At 38.1% G+C, this 22,920-nt stretch overlaps 3 protein-coding genes across 5 annotated transcripts in view; 1 reads left to right on the top strand and 2 right to left on the bottom strand.

Annotated features, from left to right (window-relative positions):
• Positions 1–3,869: 3,869 nt before the first annotated feature.
• LOC122568419 (trypsin-4-like) lies at positions 3,870–7,662 on the top strand. Its single transcript, XM_043728119.1, has 6 exons — positions 3,870–3,880; positions 4,512–4,623; positions 5,280–5,368; positions 5,499–5,640; positions 6,530–6,793; positions 7,516–7,662. Exons 1-6 carry the CDS (start codon positions 3,870–3,872, stop codon positions 7,660–7,662), a joined length of 765 nt encoding a protein of 254 aa, XP_043584054.1.
• Positions 7,663–8,696: 1,034 nt separating this feature from the next.
• Positions 8,697–17,156, bottom strand: LOC122568822 (trypsin-4-like). 3 transcript variants are annotated; one of them, XM_043729022.1, is made up of 7 exons: positions 16,891–17,156; positions 16,397–16,449; positions 15,823–15,911; positions 15,592–15,730; positions 14,807–14,923; positions 13,652–13,798; positions 8,697–9,065 (listed from the first exon to the last, which is right to left on the bottom strand). In XM_043729022.1, the coding sequence occupies exons 1-7, from the start codon at positions 16,934–16,936 to the stop codon at positions 8,910–8,912; spliced, it is 747 nt and encodes a 248-aa protein (XP_043584957.1). In that variant the 5' UTR covers positions 16,937–17,156; the 3' UTR covers positions 8,697–8,909. The 3 variants fall into 3 exon arrangements, with proteins under 3 accessions (XP_043584957.1, XP_043584958.1, XP_043584956.1); XM_043729023.1 differs by having other exon boundaries at positions 16,934–17,156; XM_043729021.1 differs by lacking the exons at positions 16,397–16,449; positions 16,891–17,156 and having other exon boundaries at positions 15,823–16,274.
• Positions 17,157–19,272: 2,116 nt separating this feature from the next.
• The window catches only part of LOC122568258 (trypsin-2-like), a 4,382-nt gene continuing 734 nt past the window's right edge, over positions 19,273–22,920 (bottom strand). Inside the window, exons 2-5 of the mRNA XM_043727806.1 lie at positions 22,693–22,861; positions 21,513–21,648; positions 20,202–20,309; positions 19,273–19,758 (exon numbers count right to left, since the gene is read on the bottom strand). Coding sequence (XP_043583741.1) covers positions 19,462–19,758; positions 20,202–20,309; positions 21,513–21,648; positions 22,693–22,861 — 710 coding nt within the window. The 3' untranslated portion in view covers positions 19,273–19,461. The remainder of the gene's footprint in view (positions 19,759–20,201; positions 20,310–21,512; positions 21,649–22,692; positions 22,862–22,920) is intronic.

Genomic DNA, 22,920 nt, shown 5'->3' with positions numbered 1-22,920 from the left:
TCGCATCTACGAATAATGAGACGAGCACTTTTGATTGGAAACTGGAAATTTAATTTCGGTATCGCGCCAATCCGCTAACGGCTGATAGAAAAGTCGATCGTTGTCGAGAATGAACGATAATCCCATGAGATTATCGCGATTTTCGTATCTGCGAATAAAACTATTTTCGCTCGAAAAATGGGAACAACATTTTTTCGTACACTAGATAGACGCTAAAACTACAAATCCATCGAAATAGCAGATTCTAGATCTTATAGTTTTGTAATTTGCGGAAACAGGCAAATTTTATTCACCTCGGAATACAACTACGTATATTCCGAGAAATTTCATTATACGATTTTTACAGTGATCACTCATCTACAGTATACATTTAGGTACACGTTACAACTTCTAAACTGTCGATTATTGTTATTGTTGAGGTTATTAGGTATATAAAGAGAGAGAGACGCGTGGCTAAATTATAAGGTAGAAAATATATTTTAAATACAGAAGTGAAAGTACAAGTATGAAATAATTATTTGAGCTGGTCCAAGATCCGCACGCTAGCAGTGTTACCCTATAACTGAAAACCCCGAAGTCAACGTCGCCTGTCCACTGTTTATGGTCTGCCTTCGTCCCAGTCTTTTATGTATACGCTGTCGATGGCCTCGGTGCTTTAGAAAGCTAAAAAGATCAGTTTTCTTAGAAGTGGTGACCTTAAACAGTTATCATTTTTAATATTATTGTCATCGTATTTTTACGTGCTGATAATGAAACGAACACTTTCGTCCTTCTTCTTTCGCGAAGTGAAAATTTTATTTCTCGATACGATGCCAATTAGGCAACGGATACAGAGGCGTTTGCAGCGCTAATAAATTATCGGGGGAAGTGTTTCGCGAATGCCTTGAAGCAATTAATGCTTCTTGCGTCACGAAGTACGACGATTAAGCAGTTTACTTTCCATCGGATCGGCCAGACCGCAGCCGATGTCGCGATACTGTTCATTTTCTTGGAAGAACTACGCAATTTTAAGTGCCGTCGAACCATATCGATGAACGGTTACGACATTATCTTAATGGCGGCAGAACCGGAAGCAATAATAAAGGCCATTCGCCGCGATAATCAATTCGCCACGGATGCCTTTGCGAAATGGTGCTACTGTTAGCCGAATGAAAAACCTTTAGCCTTATGAGTAACCATTAATTTTACAAGAATAATGCAGAGTTTCGATCGATAAAATTTGAAACCTGCTTTTTATTCACCGAGAAGCAAAGAAAAAGGAGTTGTAGTTTATCGTATAAGGGAAGAAAAGATTTGAAAGAAATGAATGATAGCTGATGAATGAAAAGCCGATCGTCTGGAGGGAAAGTGAATTAATAATAAAAAATAAAACAAATTAATTTGCAGTTTATGCGTTTGATTTATTTGATTAGTTGTTCCAAGAGGACGAGCGTTCGAGAACTTTCTCATGTGACTATGTATCTTCTTTTACATACCACAGTATACAAAATTCGAATTTTTAATCGATAAAGTATTTTTCTATATAAATCTGAACATCTAAATTTCATACCTAATTTTTTCATCCTTAAACAATTGCTTTTCTTTAACGACCAAAAAAGGTTTCTTAATCCAAAAAAAAGATGTTAACTTTCTATTACATATTAGTAAATATTTCCTTATTCGTAAAGATATTTGCTAGTTATAATAATAAATATTTAGTAAGTTTGTGGGAAATATGAACTGCTTAAAAAGTGTTTTCAGTTTTAAAACAGCATAGGTACACATTGATATGAAAATATGCACACAGTTACTGAATTTCAACGATACATTTTGAAGAGATAAACCCGTTTAAATATATGAATATATGTACATTTACAAATTTCTTCCATTACATGTTTATGCATGTAACCGTGCGGCGCGCGTTGTACGATTTATCTTTTCCGCATTTACAAAATGCAACTTTTAATGGCAACAAAGTATCCGTTATTATCGTGTAACATTAATCCTCTTTAACAGCCGTCTTGTACTTCCAAAACGAAAACGTCAGTGAATTAAAATCAAAAACCATTATTTCATGAAAAACACATTACGACACACGAAGACGAACAAACTTATTTTACGGCTAAATTCGTGTTCCAACGAATAAAATTTTGTATTTGGAATCCTTATTCTATCATTCAGAAAACGAAACGCTCGAGTAAATTAATCGCGTGAAATTCATCTATTCAAACACATAGTCTAAGCTCTTTAAAGCTAGAAATTAGTTCAATTCAACAACTTATGCGGTCATTCAAAAGTGTGGATATACATATACGCCCCTTTTTTATTTTATATTCAAATGCAAATTATACAAAGTTTTTATGTTTCGATGGAAAGAAGAAATAAACATTTTAAACGTAATCCTCAGCGTAAAATTAAAAGCATAAATCGTACGTACCATTAACGATTCCCTCGTGTTTTCCTTTAACTTGACACATTTTCTAGCAAAAAGCACGAATCGATCAAAAACGACCGCAAGAATCCAACGAGAATTACGATACGAAATATATAACATTACAGTTCACAGTTTCATCAACTCGCCCTCCCCTCTCTCTCTCTCTCTCTCTCTCTCTTTCTCTCTCGAGCTCTCCTATGAGAAAGTTAAGAAACATGCTGTACGTATGCAGCGCGATGCAGCGTGTAAGTCGGTTCTGCTCGTTCTCGCCTTTTCTTGTCGGACGCAGAAGGCCGTTCGTTATCGAGAATTATTAATTTTACGACTGACTCGGACGTGCTTGAGACCTTCCGTCGGTATGCCGTTGCATAAACGATTTTGCAGCTTTGCACAGATGGCTGGCTCGTAAAGGGCGGCGGAAACAAGCGTCGCCATTGTACGTGCCGGCGTTGATCGGCATCTTCGTCTCGTAAAGAGAGCCCGATTCTAACAGGGAATTTACCCTGGCCGATTGCGCGTTCGTAAGAATCATGTCAGACTCGGCATACTAATGCAACGGGCATTACGTTCCCCGAGCAATCGATATCCTTTTAACAACAGTCTGTCGTTGCCTGCCGGTTCGTCGGTTTCTGCATCGTGTGCAACGAACTTGCCTAATGACTATTCGATACGTTCCGTGTATTTCGAATTTTCCTTCTGATCCCACGGGTCGGTTACTACGATTCTTAAACGAGAGTCGAATTGCTGTTGTTGCTTGCGACGTTCGAAATCGATCGTCCTTCGCGCATATTTATGTCACATGTCTGAGGCATACGAGCAATTACGTTTTAAATGTACGCAGTACGCGATACGTTCTACGCTGTCAAATTATTTTCACTTGATAGAACGATTTCTATGGTTGGTATACTTTGACAAATTATAAACTCGTATATAATTGTCTTGCTTCTTCAGATTCCATCTCTAAGCATCGTTGTTTCACGCAAACCAGCGACGATCGTTATCTCATGTTCTTCACGTACGTAGCGACAATTTCGAGAAGAACGACGTCTTATAGCATCAAAGATATACCATAACGCTAATGGAATAAATATACTGCAATTTTAAACATCTTTAAAATTCTATTAATCCGATGGTATCAGAAAGAAATGATCGATCCCCTGGTACCGTAAATAATCGACCCACTAAAATGAATCGTGAAACTCTGCATGTTACGTACGTTTTTTACGTGTTACAATGTTTTTGAAGAAGAGAAAAATAGTTAGTTCGAAAAGAAATAACGTTATCGTGCGGTCACGGCGTTGAAATTTTATTTTAGTCTCGCTGCTTTTACGTAATCGACGTGGAATTCAGGTCGACAGTCTGAAACTTTCGTGGATCGGAAATTTTTCTCGTGTTCGGGTAAATTGATACGAACGACAATTAACCCGAATATCGAAATAAAAGAAGGGCGAGCCTCATGGCGACCAGGTAGTTCTTGAACCAGGTTCCCGGCATGTATACGCCGCTGTTGTTATTGCAGCTCGTTCTACTCGCGCTCTCGCAGAATTTTTTCACAGATCGTACGTACGATTGGCCTGTAATTCGATAAAAAAACACTCTGAACGCTCGCACTACTTAAGAAGGAAAAAGCATATCGTCATAATTCATACTTTCCTTGCTTTCATTCATCCCACGATTTACTACATTTTGTCCCTGATTTAAAAAAGATTCGAAGGATTTTTAAATTTCTAGTTAAATTGGAATTTATTAATTCGTATGGATTTCAATTGGTAAAATCGGCAACATCTTATTGTACGATATTAATTATTTATTTATTAAATTAGTGATATATTAAATTAGTGTTTTTGTATCGTTCGTTTATATCCTTAAATTGCCTTTGTTTGTACGATAAATCTATTAAAATTGTTCTATCGTTGTATTATTTTTCTGTACCCAGATTATTGGCTCAATTTTTCATTTATTAAACCGAGACGAGCACGCGATGCTTTCAACAGAGTGCAATTGTCTCTTACTCACGATTATTCGATAGTTCTCGATTTAAGGGAAGTCATTAAATTCTATGGAAATTCATCGAACAATATCGCGCTTTGATTAGTAGTTTTTCAACGAGCAAACAAGTGGAAACGCAAATTCAACTATTGATTCTTCCAGCTGACGAGAGTCGCATCGTAGGAGGCCAGCCAGCAAGTATCGATGAACATCCGTACCAGGTAAGTATTCGAAACGATCGTTCCCGCAATTGGCGAAGATTAATTGGTGGAAATCCGTCGGGTGGAAACATTTCGTCTCGCGGCTTGCGCCAAAACAGCCCATTAAGGACCGACGTATCTTCGTGTACAACGATCGACGAAGCTTTACGTTCGTTCACCTTTACCTGTCGAAGAAAAACATCGTCCGTCGAGTCTATTCCTTTCTTTTCTTCGACGTATTATCTTAAGTTGCTCCCAAGTTCCTCTTAAGTTCCCTTCTTCGGGGCGGGCAAAATTAACCATCCGGAAACCCTCGACTTGATTCTTCCTCCTCGAGCCGCGTGTCATCGAAAGAAAAAGAAAAATATCGCGAACGCAGGCGTTTCTGCCTGCATTTTAATTTGCAAATCCTATAAATATACAAATCCTATAAATATGAAAAAAGGAAATAATTTAGCGCGAACGCAGCTATAATTTTCTGGCCGTGACCACGGTCACGAGTTCGGCATTTTGAAACCCAGTCGCTCGCTCGATGCAGATATCAGGAAAGGTATTAATCCTCGTTTAACAGGCTGGCCGTGTTCCGTATTTCGACGATATTTTCTCCATCACAAATTTCACAGTTGTTTCTGGCCTGATCGTCCGCAAAATTGATACACGCCGACTGAAATTTATAGGTGTCTCTTCGATTTAACAATCGTCACGTATGCGGTGGCTCTATCATTAGCGAGCAATGGATCGTCACAGCCGCGCACTGTGTCCAGAGGTACGTACCCTTTTTCTAGTTTCGTTAACAAGCACCATCGATCTCGTCATGCAACGCGTGTGTATCCACGAATAGCCCTAGTCGCGAACGATGCGTTAATGAGCGTTCTTTCGTACTGTTCTGATTTTAGCCCCTTGGTTCGTTTCTTTTCGATCAAGGCAGGCACTTCCGACCTTACGGAGGACAACGCCACTGTAGTCACCGCCGTAGAAATTATTACTCACGAGAGCTACGACAGAAGCATCGCGGATTACGATATTGCTCTGATTCGGGTGAGTAGGATTTCTCTACTATTTTCTATTCCAACGTTGCCGCCCTTTTCATCGAAATTGGTGCGATTTTACGTTGTAAAATTGTTTGTAAAATTGTTTGTGAGTAATGGTAAAACGAAAGACATGACAATTCCATGTGAAAGATTAGCGAGCCACTTATTTTCTGAACCCTGAATTGTCGAATTTCATTGTACACTACTCTCTTGTATTTTTGCGCGTGTCTTTTGAACTTGATACTCGTATATCGCGATATGAGATATTTATTTCTTCTAAATTTACCTTGTTTAACCAGAAATTCGACACAATCTCATATTGCCCAATCGTAGAACATCGTGTAGATTCTAAGATACAGGAAATTTCGAAGCGAATGAAGAATAAAGAGAAATAGTTTCCTACAAAGGTCCTACAAATCGATTAATCGAAATTCTGATTGACATTAAACACTCGAAAATTCCAATAATACCTGATTGATCTTTTTAAAGAACGGGTCTTCGCGGATACCGTGCTGCATGTGATACAAAGTATGGCTTTCTTAAGAATCGACTCATTCGCGTCTCAACGTATAACCGTTTCCTACAAACTAAACTCGTAAACTGTTCATAAGACTGTAACGACGATCGAAGCTGCAAAAACTTTGGATCGCGAGCAAGGTAAAAGCGTGACGACTTCACGCTCCATTTCGAAGCGGTTGGAAAAAAGCAAGCGGTAACGAAAATCCGGGCGGTCGGTGAAGTTAGGTCTAGGGCAAACCGAGCGTCGATCGACAAGGTTTATTTATTAACGGGCCTCCGTGGAATAAAGCCGAAGAATTCAATTACCGTTTCACAATCAATTCCGCAATGCACAGCCTCTCAACGGTTGGCACCGTTCAAACCAATTACAATTTCAGTTGGAAAAGCGGCTGGTGTACAGTTCGCGGGTAAAGCCGATCCTGCTGGCACCAATAGCCGATCATTATACGGCTGGCAGCAATGCGATGGTTACCGGTTGGGGAGTTTTGAGAAACAACGGTCCGCTGACCACACGGTTACGTAAAGTGCAAGTACCACTCGTTTCTAGCGCTCAGTGTTCCCGTTTGTACATAACCAGACCAATCACACGAAGAATGATATGCGCTGGTTACGTGAATACCGGAGGAAAGGATGCCTGTCAGGTAATTCGACGTCGTTAATCCGTTGGTAGCTTTCTTCCATGCGAATCGATACACTCGTGACATTAATTCTGTTTCAACGTAGTCATTACGTTAATAATCTTTTGTCCGTCAAGCCATGATCGATCACTTACGATTAATCGATCAATCGTATTGAGGTTTAGACCAAGCGGACGAACGTTCGCTCTTCTTCCATCCACTTTGGTATACTTTGAGAATTAAAACGCCGCAAACGAGCATTCTTTCGCCATTTGGCGAATGTTTGGAAATACCGAATCGGAAATCGAGCATTCGCAGGGCGTTCGAACGCCCGGTTCCAGCTAAGAATGCACCAGAGACGTTTGCCCGATTCTTTCAAATGCTGGATTTAATCTTTACGAACGTCCGCTCGCGTTCTTGTTGCGTTCGAATGTTGCGAATATCCTGTAGAAACAAGAACTCTGGCGTTATAGAAGAAAGCCTAGTAACTCTGTAATTATAATTGTAATAGTAAAACAAGCTCTGCATACGAGAAATTTGGGATTAGAGAAAGAATCTTCCAAGGAAGAGTGACATGATTATCAGATATCAGTGTTTCGTGTATCGAAATGACGTTCCATCGAAATAAACTCCTCCCCCAATGGCTTGAAACCGATAAATAATACCGTAAACTCATGGTACAATATATGTCGCGTTAAAGATAAGCAATTTTCTAATTTTTCTCAATAAAACTATGATTTTGACAGGGCGACAGTGGCGGACCATTGGTGCAACATGACAAACTGATCGGAATCGTATCGTGGGGCTTTGGATGCGCGCGGCCATCTTATCCCGGCGTTTACACGCGTGTGACAGTTCTTCGAAGTTGGATCACCGAGAAAACCGGTCTGTGAGCGTTTTCTGTTTATCCTAGTCGCGAGCACAGAACGTTATCGAACCAACTACGATCTCTGAAATTTTTCCTGCAAACAATTCGCGTCGCTACCACGGCCGCCATCCCCTTTGTTTACAAAGAGAGTGGAACGCGTTCCACGAGCACGAAAACCAGCACGATTCGCGGTTGCTTTTTCGCAAATAATTAATGTGATCTCGACGCGCTGAAATGTCATCGCCGACTGCTTTTTGTTCCACAATTAGATCACGGGTTATGAGTATTCGATAATAAATGGTGTTCCGTAGCCCGACGTGGCTCGTTCCCCTTTCCACCCACTCAATTACCGCGCACGAATCAAACGTACCAATTATCCTTACTCGTCGCAGAATTCTTCTCGAATATTTTATCTCCGTACGATTGTTAATAAGCGACCGATATTTACGTTACGTTTGCAGAGGAAATAAGCACGAACCGAGCAATTGCTGTTCAGCGTTGCTCGTTTAAACGTGGCGAAAGCAGCGAAATCAATAACGAAACGTGCGTAAATCCTAATACAAAAACGTAACAAGTGGCCCCGTAATTGATTCGGTTATTTCTCATTGAAAACGTCTATTATTTAATCGGGAATTTCCAGCGTAAGAATCCTATCATTTTGCTAATGAACGATCCGCTACGCAGCAGCGGGCGAAAATAATAGACAGTTCTGTAAACAAACCATTTCTGTGTTTTATCGTACGAATTTGGTATTCGTTATAAGGTGTACGTACTCGGCGAAACCCGCTAATTAGTTTGTTCGATGGATGTTGCTTCGCGGTTTAAATTCCCGATTTATAAATTCATCGTGTAACAGTTATTTTCAGGATTTTCTGTCTCTTCTACGCGGAGTAGTATTCTCCTTGAAATTTGAACTAACTTATTAGTCTCTGTTTGTTCGTTCGAGCTGAACCAAAGAACGAAGATATAAAAGATGCAAAAATTCGACGAAATGAAAGTGCGCAGTTATAGGCGCAATACAGGAGAGGAAAATCGTTCGCGAAGAAACAAAAGACGTACTTTCTAGGTTCGTTGTATTTTCATAAAGCCCTTTTACTACGTTCGACAAATTTATAAAGCGAGATAGCTTTGACATCGCTCTGACGACATACGAACGGGTAGAAGAATCTTCCATCCATTCTGCCGTTCCTTTAAAACGGTAGAAGCTTCAGTTTGCCACGATTTCCGCGTAAAGGTTAGCAATGTTGACATTGTAGTTTCACGAATATCATCTCATATATAGTGGATACCGGAATTTGCCGAGATCCAAGCTAGGTAACTGCTGACACGAGTGTATACACCCGGATGTATCATAGTTTTACATCCTAATCCGTAGGATAGAACACCAATCAGCGTCTGGCCTTCCATCAGCGGAGCACCTGGATCACCCTGCAAGCAGACGAGGGTTGACGGTTTCAGTGATTACTTGTAGCTCTGAGTTCTGTCTTTCTCGCGTGCAACATCTATTTCTATTTGACTGAAATAGATGCACCCGTTATCCTTTGACATTTATCATTCGAAACTAAACTACTTTGTCAGTTAATTTTTAGGTATTGAACGTAAAAGGTATTGTTAAGTAAACGTTTCTGTGTTTCAATGGGTGAAAAATAATTATTTTGGAAAATGTATTCGAATGTGATAGAAATATATAAAGAAAGAAGAGTTTTTAAGATATATTAATAATAATAATTACGGAAGAAAACAAATAACCCAGTGAGAAGTGAAAGCGAACTTTCATTTCACTCGATTATTTAGATTTAGAGATGTGAATATAATTCGTAACTTTTTTCTAACAACGGTTGAAAATATCGTTCGTACGTGTAATAGAATGCACTAAAACAATGAAATTATTGAGATTGAAAATTGCGGGAGAAGAAGACCGATGTCAATAAAGACAGAAGATTACTTCAAATTTTTCAAAAATCTAGCATCGCCTCGTGCGTTATACGTATATGTATACCATGCACTATAGTACTCGCCAATAACTTCGAACAAAGAACGCGAAAATTGCCACTGAAGAAAATTGCCACGCTTGAAAATTTCACTTAGTTTTGCTTCGTTTAAACGCGTTCGCATTCAAAAATTCAGCGTTCGAAATCTCCATCGCGTTTGTCTGTTTTGAAAAGACGGTGCAGCGTTACATAACTTTCGCGGGATTGTATTTCCAATAGAGAAATATTCGTGCGAAAGGGACAAGGGAGGGATAAAAAAAAAAAATGGAACAAAAATTGAAATCTATCGGCGATAGAGAACCAACCGAAAGATATGCATTTTTCTATCGTTCTGGCGAATTTTATTGTTATTACTATAACGATGGGGCGTGTAGGAATCTCCGCAGCTTTGTGACAATTTTCTATTATGCACGATGAATGATGTTCACTTTCTATTCAGCTGATCGTATTCAAACGTTGCTTATAAACCCGACGTATCTTTTGTGCATTGTATCGGCGAACCGTTAGCACGACGATTCAGTCAGAAATGGAACGCAATGTCAGATATTGGCGTTAATGATACCATCGATGGTGTCTATAATTAATTGGACTTGTTTGAGAATTTGCCAACGTTCTCCGTTTCGCAGAATGAAAAATAAGCAAGAAGATTCAAGAGTGGGGAAAGATTTTTAGTAATTATATTCGAATGTAAATCTACTCTGAACTTCCGCCAAATCTTAGAAATACGACGATGTAGTTATCGAAGATACTCTCGGCTATGCGTATATTCGAAATCAAAGCCAAATGAAAATTATACGAGCTGTTCAGAAGCCACACTGATCACCTGCATAAATTAAAAGACAAGAATGAGAAATTATTCAAAGTTTAAATCTAATTGCAGGAATTAAACTAGAAATTATTTCCAACCTCACGAAAGAACAAGATTTCAACTATGTCGGGATACATGAAATTTTTATTCCTCGCTCTAGACCTGATCTATCTTGAAGCATTCGCCCGTGTATGCAATTAAAATCCTTTCCTCTCTTTAAAATACTCAAATCTAATTAACATTAGCTAACACAGCTTTTCCAACACACAAATCGCAAATGAACTTGCGACGAACCTATAATTATCTGAAATTCCTTGACCCAATGGATGCCAAGCGTTCGCCGTTCGTTTCGCCTGCTAATTACGGAACGCATAAATTTTCAACCTCGATGGTCCGGTTTATCCGGTCTTTTCGAATTCTGTCCACGTACGAATCGTTCGAATCTAGATCGCTGGATTTATCTGCCCGACGTTATCTTTGCGCTCGACTCAAAGCCTTGAAATCAAGTGCATCAGTTTGCTTGACAATTTGATTCGGTCACCGCGCCGCCTGAATTAGTGGAACGTGTGTCTCGACCCGGCAAACGTTAAATTGTTGATTAATTGTACGACCAAGTGTAAGCAGCCAGAGTACGTGCAGAACAATTATAATCGACTGAGACTGTAAGATTGCGTGGAAAAGTGGCGCAAATGTGTGGAAACTTTTTGAAACACGAAATTAATTAATAAGTAGGCTGCGGATACTTACGTAAATTCATATCTTTATAAACACAACCAAGGAAATAGAATCTATACAGAAATTTATTTAAATATTTTAATTACTGTCTTAATTTTTATACTTTTGCACGTTAGATGCATTTTATGGGCTTTTACATCTTCAGATTTGCCAGAAAATCCAACAAATACGAGTGAAAATTTCTAATGAATCCGAATTCTAATGAAAGGTCGCGTCAATTAATAGAAGAGCTATACGTGAGACTATTTGTTTAGAGAACTTCGTTGTGACCTATAAATTTTCGAGCAATTAATACGTTCGATAATTTCTTTAGATTTAATTTTATTCACAGCTTTTATCAAAACGAACCTCGTCGCTTCCGTGTATGTACCTCTCTAAGCTTTTCAATTACACAATAATAACAAATTCAGTGATTTAATCGTTATACTACCGATAACCATATGATTGAAACGTTAATCGAAATGCCGACTCGTTGAATTATTATCGCGAACGCGTTGTTAAGAGAAGTTTACAAAGGAAAACTCGAACGAAATAGAATCGAACGAACGCTCGTGTTAATAAACGATAAACAATGCCAATGGAATGCAAGAAATTTCAATAGCCATTGAATATTCAGAGGATAATATGGTATTGGTGCATGAATCGGGCATTGTTGTTTCACATATCATTGTTCGTCAAGAAGTACCGTTTCTAAAATTCCAGCTGCATTTTCCTGATAGTTCAACGAATCGACGATTCGATATAAATTTACGATCCTAGATATTTGTGTCTGATTTATGTGGTTGTCTTTTAAGTCTTCGTACATTTCGGAGAAAATAGGTAAAAGAATTGGCTGCACACGCGTCCATCCTAAAAGATTTTAGAGATGATTTTACAAGTTGTAAGTTACAAGTTAAGTTATAATGAAAAATCGAGGAAAGTTCAGAAACTTATCACGAAATATCCGAGAAATTAATTTTTGCTCTCGATTCTTTAACAGTACCTATATCAAAAAGAGAAGTTGGGTTTGCAGACGATGCGTAATTTGCATTTCAATGATCTTCCCAAACTCTCTTGCACTCCAAAACTATGAAACTATTCGAACTCCTTAACTCATTGTCAGAACTTCAAAAACTTCAAATATGCAATTCTCAACGGTGTACAGAATCCAATGCTTCTTCGGCGCTTCTGCCTCGTCTTCGTTTACAACGAACCATAGTAAAAATAACTCAACTTTGTTAAACGACTTTTCTTCGCCTAAGATGCTATCTTCGTCGAACAATTAGCTCAACTTTCCCTAAAACATCCACTCGATCATTTATGCTGAACAATCAACCATCCTGTTCGATCCACTAATTGCACGGCAAACAATGACCACCAAAACAAAGTGATCCGTCTTCCTTACCGTCCAACCTGCCAAACCAACCTTCGGTGGCACATTTTTGGGGACTCGTGGCCTGTATTTCCGTGTCATGCAAGCAACATGTACGTAACACAGTGTCTCGCATAACTGGGTCAATCACTGTAGCTCGAAAACGGTAGAAAATAGAAAAAGTTTTCGTTAGGCAAAATTGTCTATGTTGGAAATGGTGGTGTTTCGAGGATTTCAGGCTCACCTCAACCTTTTTAAACAAAACTATCGATGCGATCGATGCGTTTTGTTATTCTCTATTAAGATGCTTAGATCAAAAATTGATTAATTCAAGGGATATTTTAAATTTAACTTTGTAGAACGCATTTCATGAAAAACAAGGAAAGACATAGTCTCGAGTTTTCTGCCATAAATACTACGAAATTAAAGGTTAAAAATATCTTTCACGCTTATCGGACTCTCGATCTAAGCGTCTTAATATTACTTTACACGGAATACAAAATTTTATCTGTCGGTGTAGAAAAACAATTTTTTAACTCGCTAATCTTTAAATCTTATCCGTAGGAAATAAAAAGACGCGTCGATCGATTTACATCTGAAAAGAAATTTAAAAACTAATCGACTTTCATAGAGAAATCCTTAATACGTTTTCGTAGAAAATAAGAAAACGCATCGATTAGCAGAGAAAAAAAAAGCTGGTAGTTCCATTAAACAAGGTATAGGTGACTTCAAAATCTTTAAAGCTTCACACCTATCCAGGTATTCATACCGAGCCACGTATCATTCGAAACCATTTAACTTTGCCCAATGAAATTGTTTCCCATCTTCTGCCCTACCAAAGCTATAGTCTATTCCAGTAGCATGGGATATCCTGTATAACTACATATACAGGTAAAGTGGTGCAGCGTATCAGTATCACACAGAGGCAAGCGTCGAGTGGCATCGCATACGACGAGGTCGAGGAATCTCCTTAGCAAGACCCTTCAGGGCGCCTAACTGCCGCAGGCCTGTCGCGGCTCGCGAATCCACGCATCTCTCCCTTTCCTCTGTCTGTCTATGATCTCAGTTTCCAACCGCTTTCTGCCCCTTGGATCTGCTTCTAGGCCACGTTCTCTGATCTCCATCTTACCTGACACGTCTCTACCCCGTGGGTCATGTTACCAGCGCAGAGCATCGTCTGGAACACTGGCTCGTAACAGGGCATCGTCGAGCTGCAGGTACTCTGATTCACTAGTGGTACAGCTGTCACTGTGAGCCGAGATTCCACCGGACCAGCCTGAAAATCGTTGATCGATCAAACAGATCTCATGGTGCTTCAGGATAGCTAAGACAATGGCTTGACTGGATAGAGCGTAGTGTGTACGATCGTTGATGTGCGTGGATCAAAATATCGATTGTCGTATGAGAAGATCGATACGTGCAGCTTTATTCGGATTAATCAAGCGACTCAATTGCAACGAGCCAACGTCACGCAAGGTGACGAAAACGCAATTCGATCGATTTGACTAATCCGAACGAAGCTCGTGCTAAGAACGAATTTAAGAACGAAGTGGGGAATTTTTAGAAAATTTTAAAAAGTTAGTTTGAACATCGAAAAATGAAAAGTAGAAGAGAGAAGCTTCGATTTAATTCATCGACTATCTTTAAATGTCTCTTTGAACGTTTTCAAGCAAAGAATTTTCATGGAACGAATATCGTGTCGTTACGGTAGGATAAAAATCGTTTGATCTATTGCTTTTGAAAATATCGCGAAATATCGTTCGCGCAATTTTGCCCGGGCGTTAACGAAATTGAAATGCGCGTTGTTGCTTGTTTCTTTATTCGGCAATTGAAAATTGGCCATCATAAAAGGTGTATACATTTGTTTTTTCCGCGTTCGCCAGATATCGTATCAGGACAAAAATGGAATCAGATATCGGGATGAAAGTGAATATTTAGTGAACGAGTTTGCGTTTTAATGATCGCACGATGACACGGAAAGATAATCAGCGCCGAGCATAAAACGAATGTTCGTTTGCTACGATTTTCCAATGCGATACAATGTTAAAAACACGGCACATTTTCATCGTATTTTATCGTGTTATCGGTAGAAATATTTTTGCCAATTTATATCCGATTGTTGAATATAAGAATCACGTGGCACAGCAACGTTTCACGATACATCAAAATTTGTAAAATTAGAAACATAGATAAACGATTAACGAATGGTGTTGACACATTTTACCAAACTTTATTGACAGCACGAAAGTTTTATTTTATTAATAACATCAGAAACAGCACCTACCAGAGTGTGTCTCCAGCCTGTCACGTAACACGTCGTTCCATCATCGAGCTTGTAGTCTTTCTCTTCCGGAAGTCCTATTGGCAACAATTTCTCGCCGAATTGTGCGGGAATTCTCAGCTGTGCTCCAGAAAAATACGATATAATTAAATATTTATCTCCAAACGTTTTCTCGATACCATTTTATATAATACGATGTTTCCCTTCTAGGGATAGAATTTGTAAATATTTCTTGGAAAAACTTATTTTTCACTTTTCAACGATAATCTCGGGAATTAACATCGTAAACGTCATTGGCACGTTTCGTCTTCAACTTTCCACTAATGCATCATCGCCAGACGTTTATTGAATTTTTTCGCGCCTACGTTGAACCGTTCGTTTTCAAGTTTCTGCCACAACAGGTAAATATTTCTATACCATTACCTATTTGTAGAAGAGACAGGAGATATTGGATTTAAAATCGTTGAAAAAGAAAGAGGTAAAAGTATCTCGGCGATATCACGGAAAATTAGTTTTCTATAAATTTTCTATTTTGCTTTATATATCATATAGGATATCGATAGTTTAGCGTATTTAAAAATAAGCGAAATTTCCACGAGGCGGATACAATTTTAATGGTTTAAGAAAATCTTCAAAAATGGAAAAATACGTTTGATCGAGAACAAAGTCAAAGGGCACAGCGGTATTGAAAGGTTAAGACAAGTATATATCATTTGACTTGAAAATTCTGCCAAAATGTTTAGCTTTCGTTCGACAAAAATCGCGATAACAAGTCGAATTGCTCGTACCTTGATAAGCGCGATGTCATTGAGCATCACGTACTTATCAAAATCTTCATGTACGACGATGTTGGCCACTTCCAATTCATCTCCTCCGACAAAAAGCGTGGACGAACGTACTCGTACAGACATCGTGGCTGGGTCCGAACTGTAAGCAATTACGTTCCGTTATTCGTTGGCTAGTTCGCGCTGATACGCAATTTCTATAAAAGCGCGTGAAATTCCGTGCACGATACTCACCGAAAAACGCAGGACGCCACAGTTATCACCCATGATTCGTGCACTAACGCTCCGCTACAAACGTGTTTCCCGTATATCGCGATAGACACCTGTATCACACGAACATTCACCAAACGAAACATCGTAATAGCGTATTTTCTATTCGAAACTGTATTGTACGTAGAATCGCAAAATTGAATTAACGTACTTAAATCACCATTTGTAAGTATTTGCATGCATGATGCAATTTGATCGAAAAATGTACATTTTTCTAGAGGTAGCTAGAAAGAACTTGTCATTGTACTGTTAATTCTTTGCTTTTTGTCATAGTTGCGATCAAACGTTCTTCTAAATTAAAACTCAAACAAGCAATGTCTCTACATCGCTCTAACTTTGTGCATATCCATAGTTGATAAATAAAAAATATTAGAATAAATTACACTTGGTTCGCACGTATATGTACAACCATACTACTGAAACGGCTGACGTGTAAATACATACTAAGTGAGTTGAACCGAGTTCTTTTAATCTTATCGTCTTAACTATGCACAAATGTTGGCACTCTTCAAATGTTACGATCAATATTTCGACTTACATGATAAGGATACTCCATGATGTTCGCATACTTGATGTTATCGGACGCAAGAACTGCACAGAAAATACAAAATATTTTGTCTGTTAATTCGATATTATTAACCCTCGACCGTTATCATTCGCTCGTAGATAATTCATCACAGTTAAGACGCAGTTTAGACGCAAATTAAATTAGTTTATTTTAGAGTACGTCCTTTTAATTTATATGATAACAATCATTGAAATTATTAGAATCAAACAACTTGATACAAATCTGATGCAAACGTGATACAAATGTAGATAAATGTAAGTGATAAAGAAAAGTGTATTTGCGATACTTAAGGGTATAGATGTTTATCCACTTGTGGAAAATTTCGATGTGCAAAAATTGATCGAGACACATAAAACAAGAAAAATTAAGTACTCGCTATCTCTATTTAGATTTAATTTACTTCGTGTTCACCACTAGCGTTTTTCCCGACCCAACCGTATTGGTCTGAAGTTAATGAAACTTACCACTTTCAAAAAGGATACAAAATAAGATCAGAATTTTTCTAACCATTTTAACACCGATCGATGAGAAGCAACGAGTAACTGGTCGGGTTATGGAAGCTACGACCAGGTTAAAAGTTGTCGATACTCGTGCGAGACCAAATATTTCGTTGATATCGCGACGTTATCGATCATTATCCGATGTCCAAATTCGTCGTCGTTGGAACTTCAAAGGAACCCATTTCACGTAGCCCGATAAATTCGGCGGAAAAAAATGAAACGTTCACAGATTCCTGGTAAAACAGAGTTTCATCGACGCATTCGACCGTTCGAGTGAGATCGCGATTAGCGATATCGTATCGAGACTCGAGATAATGGAACAATCGTGTCAAGATTAGTCACATATCCAATTTGGAGCAATTTGCAACTAATCGATCGGACGTACTTGATAAAACGTATTTCTTGTATACATCGCGTGTGTACTTTGTGAGCTTTCGAGTGTCCGACCGTTCACGTTTTATATTGTTTTATCTGTGTCTACCTTCGATAAAAGCTTTCAACGCATTTTCTTATCGAAAGGTTCGATCGAACGAAACGAAACGTCGAAGACCGCTGTCTATTAGAAATAGTACGTTAAATAAGATATATTATCTCGCATCACTGTTCTTCCTTCAGATTTTCATAATTATAGGAATTCCTAATTTTTCGTAATACATAGATTTCGAATGAAACTTTATACGATAAATAGACTGGAGATTTTCATGCATTTACGAGAAACGCGTATGATGCGCGTGATAAAGAAAAAATGTAGAAATCAACGTAGTCATCGCAATATTTAGATAATAAATTTCTAATAAAAATTTTATATAATAATTTCAGACGATAGACTTATAATTTGAAATAATAGTTTGGATCAAAAGTAAACTAGATTAAACGTTATTAGAAACGAATATCGAGTAATAGAGAGAGAGTGAAGGAGGGATGAAAGACATTTCAAAGAATTTCAACGCTAGTGCAGATCACGGTAACAGTTATCTTGATCGAACTGTCCAACTGGATAAACTATCGGAGAAAGTTCGCGGTACTCTGGGGATCAAAGGTAGCCAAACGTAAAAAGCATTTCGCGGTTAAGCAAACTATTTCATCCGTCAATCTGTCGTCGAACGTCGATATTGTATTCTCCCTTTGTGAAGCGATTGCTGTCGCTCTGTTTTACAATTATAACGGAATAACTAAAGCAAAAGTACGTTGCTATTTCCTTTTCCAAGTTGTTCTAATACGAATAATATGGCAGAATATCAGAAAGAAAAATATATCTTGCAGAAAATGACATATCAGGTTCGAATAAAATTTGCGAACATGTGCTTCTTTCCTGTTACAAGCTGTGATAAAAGATCCAAGTTATAAAGACTTTTGCGTTCGTGCCTGATAATGATCTAATTGCAAGAATTAATGAACTAGTTTCAGTATTATTTCTTTAAAAACTTATTATTAATGGTATTGCACGATAGCGTTAGTCTATCGTCGATTGCTTTTGGTTAATTTTCAAACGAAAAATTACCAGCCTTGAGTTGCACGAACCAACATTGAACTGTCTTAACGCTTACGCCACCTTCCTCAAACGCTAAGTTTATGTAATCAGCGACGTATACTTCGTTACAAATTGATAGGTATCAACGGTCTGTAGTCGCTAACGTTCAATGCATGTGTATTATTGCAAAGTGTTCCTTCTTCGATGTAGCTGCTAACCACCAACTTTGGATAAAATTTAATTTTAGTGAACAAAAGGTCTAAGAGATATGTGGCGTGAGCCGAGGCGCCGTCGGGCCCATCAATGTGTCGTCGGTCCTTCTTCAATCGAATAGTTTCGTGAAGAAGGCCTGTGTGATCCTGGCCACGAGCGGCTGCGGAACACGTGCGTGGTGGGCCCAAGAAAAGACAAGGGGATCCTAGAACAGTCAGTGTCAGTGGAGAAGCCAGAGGGTGTGAATCGAGAAGTCAGAGAGTGCGAGTCGCGTTGTCGAGATAGTGTTGCTAGCGTTGTCGGGAGAGTGTGGTCCGCGTGAGAGAGAGAGCGTTGGTTGCGTTATGACGAGAGTTGAAAATTAACTATTGAATTGTCTAGATTATAGTACGTTATTGCGATTAGTTCACGTTAAACAACTATCGTTCTTCTGTTCAGTCGACATCTGTACAATCCATTCATTGTAAATAAATCGTCATAATATTATTTACGATATTACATTAATATGTAGTGTCGTCAAGTTTGTGTTCTAAAAAGAACACATTCCATACGAATCAATCGCAAAATTCACCTCGAGAGAACACATTCCATTACCATTTTGTATGCGTACAGCTCACATACATATTAAACTGGTATTTTGAACATTGAATCATTTACTCTTATTTTTGTAATGATTTATATTATATTTACGCAATAACGTTTACGGAAAAATATTTATCAGAAATATAATACATTCTCTCCTTAGGATATTAATAATATTTCAGCAATATTATTATAGCTACATAGTTATATCAATATAGTATTTCGTCGACTACATTGTATTTTAATTACAATTTAAGGATAATTATTTTTTAAACTCCACTGTGGGTCTTGATCCAGGACCGTAGATTAGCAACGTTCGTGTAAACACCAGGATATTGGGGTTTGGCGCACCCATAGCCCCAGGACACGAGCCCATACAGGATTCCATCAGCCGTCAAAGGTCCACCAGAGTCACCTTGGCAGGCATCCTTTCCACCTGAGGTGTAACCGGCGCATATCATTCTGTCGGTGATCTCGTTCATGTACCTGTAAGCATCTCCACACTCCGATTTGCTCACTATCGGAACCGATACTCTCATCAACTGTGCAGAAGTCGATCCACCTTCCTGTAACCATTCAGGAATTAATTTTTATTTATTTCATACGAAGAAGATGAATTTTGAGCAATTAACTTTTATGAAAAATAGTATAGATGCTATAAGTTTGGAAAAATACTGGTTAATATTTCTAATAATTATTGCCTCTCAATATGAAATTTAGGTTGATATTTATAATATATACAAATATATAGTTCTTTAATAACTTTATCATTTTTATATTTACAAAATATTGTAAATAAGGGTTTCGTTGCGATTCAACTTTTGCGTTTACCATAGTCCTATAAATTCCTTTTTAGAAAGTTCCTCGATTAGGGTATTAAGAAATCTTTTAAGAAAGTAAAACAAGAGCTTGTTTTAAAGAGCAACAGTCGGACGTACATTGAACAACAAATGATTTTTTAGATAAATAGTTTACTCTCGTTTGAAAGTTAAATGGTCGACCCACATACCCTAAGCGCACCCCATCCAGTCACGTTCACCATCTTACTAGACCAAGGTTCCGTGTTTGCCAGTTCTATAGGTTGCACATTCGTACCAAACTTGATTTTGCCATCAATCTGAATCAGAATTTTTATCGCATTAGGTTCAACAGTTCTTAAATTAAATGATCGATAATATGAAAAAATTGTATTCAAACTAAACTAAACAAAATCACAGTAGATAGGTGAAGATGAAGATTTTTACGTACCAAAGTATTACAATTAATTACAATACAATATAATATGTTATTGAAACGATTCTCTTAATTTAATTACGAACAAGTATTTCTGTTTATCACATAAAAGCGATACTAATCGCAGTTAATCAACAAACTAAAAATATATCCAATGCTTCATTCGAAATCCGTAGCGATAATTAAAATAAATATCTCATTCTGGGTAGATAATATTTTAGTCGCTATCATTTTCATTCCATTATTGCTTCTCTTTGTTTCCTTATATCGTTCTACAGCATTGGTACAGAGTCGTGTACATCTTGTATGTAATAACAAGAGTATTAAGTTTTATGCGTATTTTTTAATTTTGACGCGAATTTTACGAGTCCAAAAACGATACGAAGAAAAATCATACTGACGATATTTTGTCAACCAAGAGTCTTTCGTACGTTAGTATACGTCCACTCGATAGATATTGAAAATTCAAATTCATTTATTTCACATACATATGTATACATCTGATATTTTATATACATATACATGTAGTATCGGAGAAAAGGGCCTAAGGAATATCTAGCGAACCATAAACAATGTCCCGAGAACCGAGGCGCCGATGGGCCCATCAATGTGTCGTCGGTCCTTCAAGTGAATAGTTTCGTAGAAAAGGTCTACGAGCGATCGCGGAACACGTGTGTGGTGGGTCTACAGGAAGACAAAAGACATGCGAGAGCAGTCAGTTTTTAGTTGAGAAGTCAAAGGGAATCAATCGAGAAGTCAGAGAGTGCGAGTTGCGTTGTCGAGAGAGTGTGGTCCGCGTGAGAGAGAACGTTGGATCCGTTGTGTCGAGAGTTGTCTAGATTGTAACGTGTTATTGCGATTAGTTCATATTAAACTACCATCGTTTTCCTGTCTATATCTGTACAATCCATTCATTGTAAATAAATTACAAATATCAGGATATAATAACAATATATTCCATTGACGATACTACATATATATAATATGATATTTTACATAAACACATACATATGATATTTTACTTTTGGCGATTTTTGTATGGAAAATTCAGAATCGTCTTATAATATACAATATTTTGTCTACTTACCTCCAAAAGGGCGACATCAAAATCGATGGTTTGCGAATTGAACTTAGGGTGTCGAATGATATTTTTTATTCCATAACGAGTGCCCAAGTCTTTGTGACTGCTACCAACTCGTATAGTATATCGGCTCGGAGCTGATCTATAATCGATAGAGCGTCAAAATACCAACCAGCCCGGATTTCCTTCGTACACGATGTACATACAACGAAATGCACTTTGTTGGTTTTCCAGAATATGCGTATGGTGTTTAACGACCTTATTGTTATTGCATAATGGCCGGCAATCGGAATGGAATGCGAGCCACAAAGCCGATTTAATATCGCGATAGCTTTAATAATTATTATCGTAATGAGCCAGTGAACATTCCGATGCGCGAAAATACCCGGATCATCCGTATGATCGTATCATGGTACTTCATCCCGGTGTTCGCCGGATTCGATTATTCGAAATGGCAAAGTAAAAGTAACATCGACTCGTTGACAAGTATAATATGGCGTCGTTGCAACGAAATTGTGACGTTGCCGTGTAGTTGAGGAATTTCAACGACCATCCTGTAATTCTTTTCTTCGTGTTGCAGATTAAAGCGCGGGAAAGATCTTTAATTTTATTATAAAAATATTCGTTTCCAATGTAATTGATTATTATTTTCCAACTTTTATTTGGTATCGCGGCGTTGTAGATGAAACATAGTAATCGAAAGATCACATAGTTGAATTTTAGGCAACTGTATTAGAAGTGGTCGAGTTCAACAAATTCAAGTTAGCATATTCACGATAAACGAACAAAATGATTTGAGAATTCTAAAAGTAACGATAGAAAACATTTTAATTTACTTTCAACGGAACACGATCTTAGTTGCAAACATTCCTGCAACACCCTGTATCAATAGAATGTATATAAATTGAATTTAATGAAAAAAACTCCCTAGCTAAATTCTTCCTACGATAAACGGTTTTCCTGTTAATTAATTTTAGCATTTCGCCCGCAAAATATCGATTTAATGGATAAGCCAAGAGATTAACGCGCGAAGGATAAATTCAATTAAAGTTCGTTGGACGCAATCAAAGTCGAGATTACTACGTTTTGGTCCGGAAGATTCATACGCCACCAATGTGAAGCAGACGTTTATTCACGGTTGCTTAACGCACGCATTACTGTTAACTTTATGTATTTGTGTTATTACCCCACGCAATGAGCTGCAGTGATGGCCCAATTACTACTGATGATCGAGCCACCGCAAATGTGTCCGCTAGTTTGCAAACTCAGTTGATGCGGATGTTGACCTATGTCGACCTGGCTTCCTCCGATGATTTGAGAGTCCGGAAACAGAGGGAGCGGCCTCGGCACAGAGCCTGTGGCATTAAATTAGAGAAAATGAAGTAAGGAGATTCGTTAGAGAAAAACACGATAA

The sequence above is a fragment of the Bombus pyrosoma genome, linkage group LG6, assembly GCF_014825855.1.
Source record: "Bombus pyrosoma isolate SC7728 linkage group LG6, ASM1482585v1, whole genome shotgun sequence".
NCBI classification, from domain to species: Eukaryota; Metazoa; Arthropoda; class Insecta; order Hymenoptera; family Apidae; genus Bombus; species Bombus pyrosoma.
Note: the sequence above shows the minus strand (reverse complement) of the source record. Positions and strands in the feature narration are given on the sequence as shown.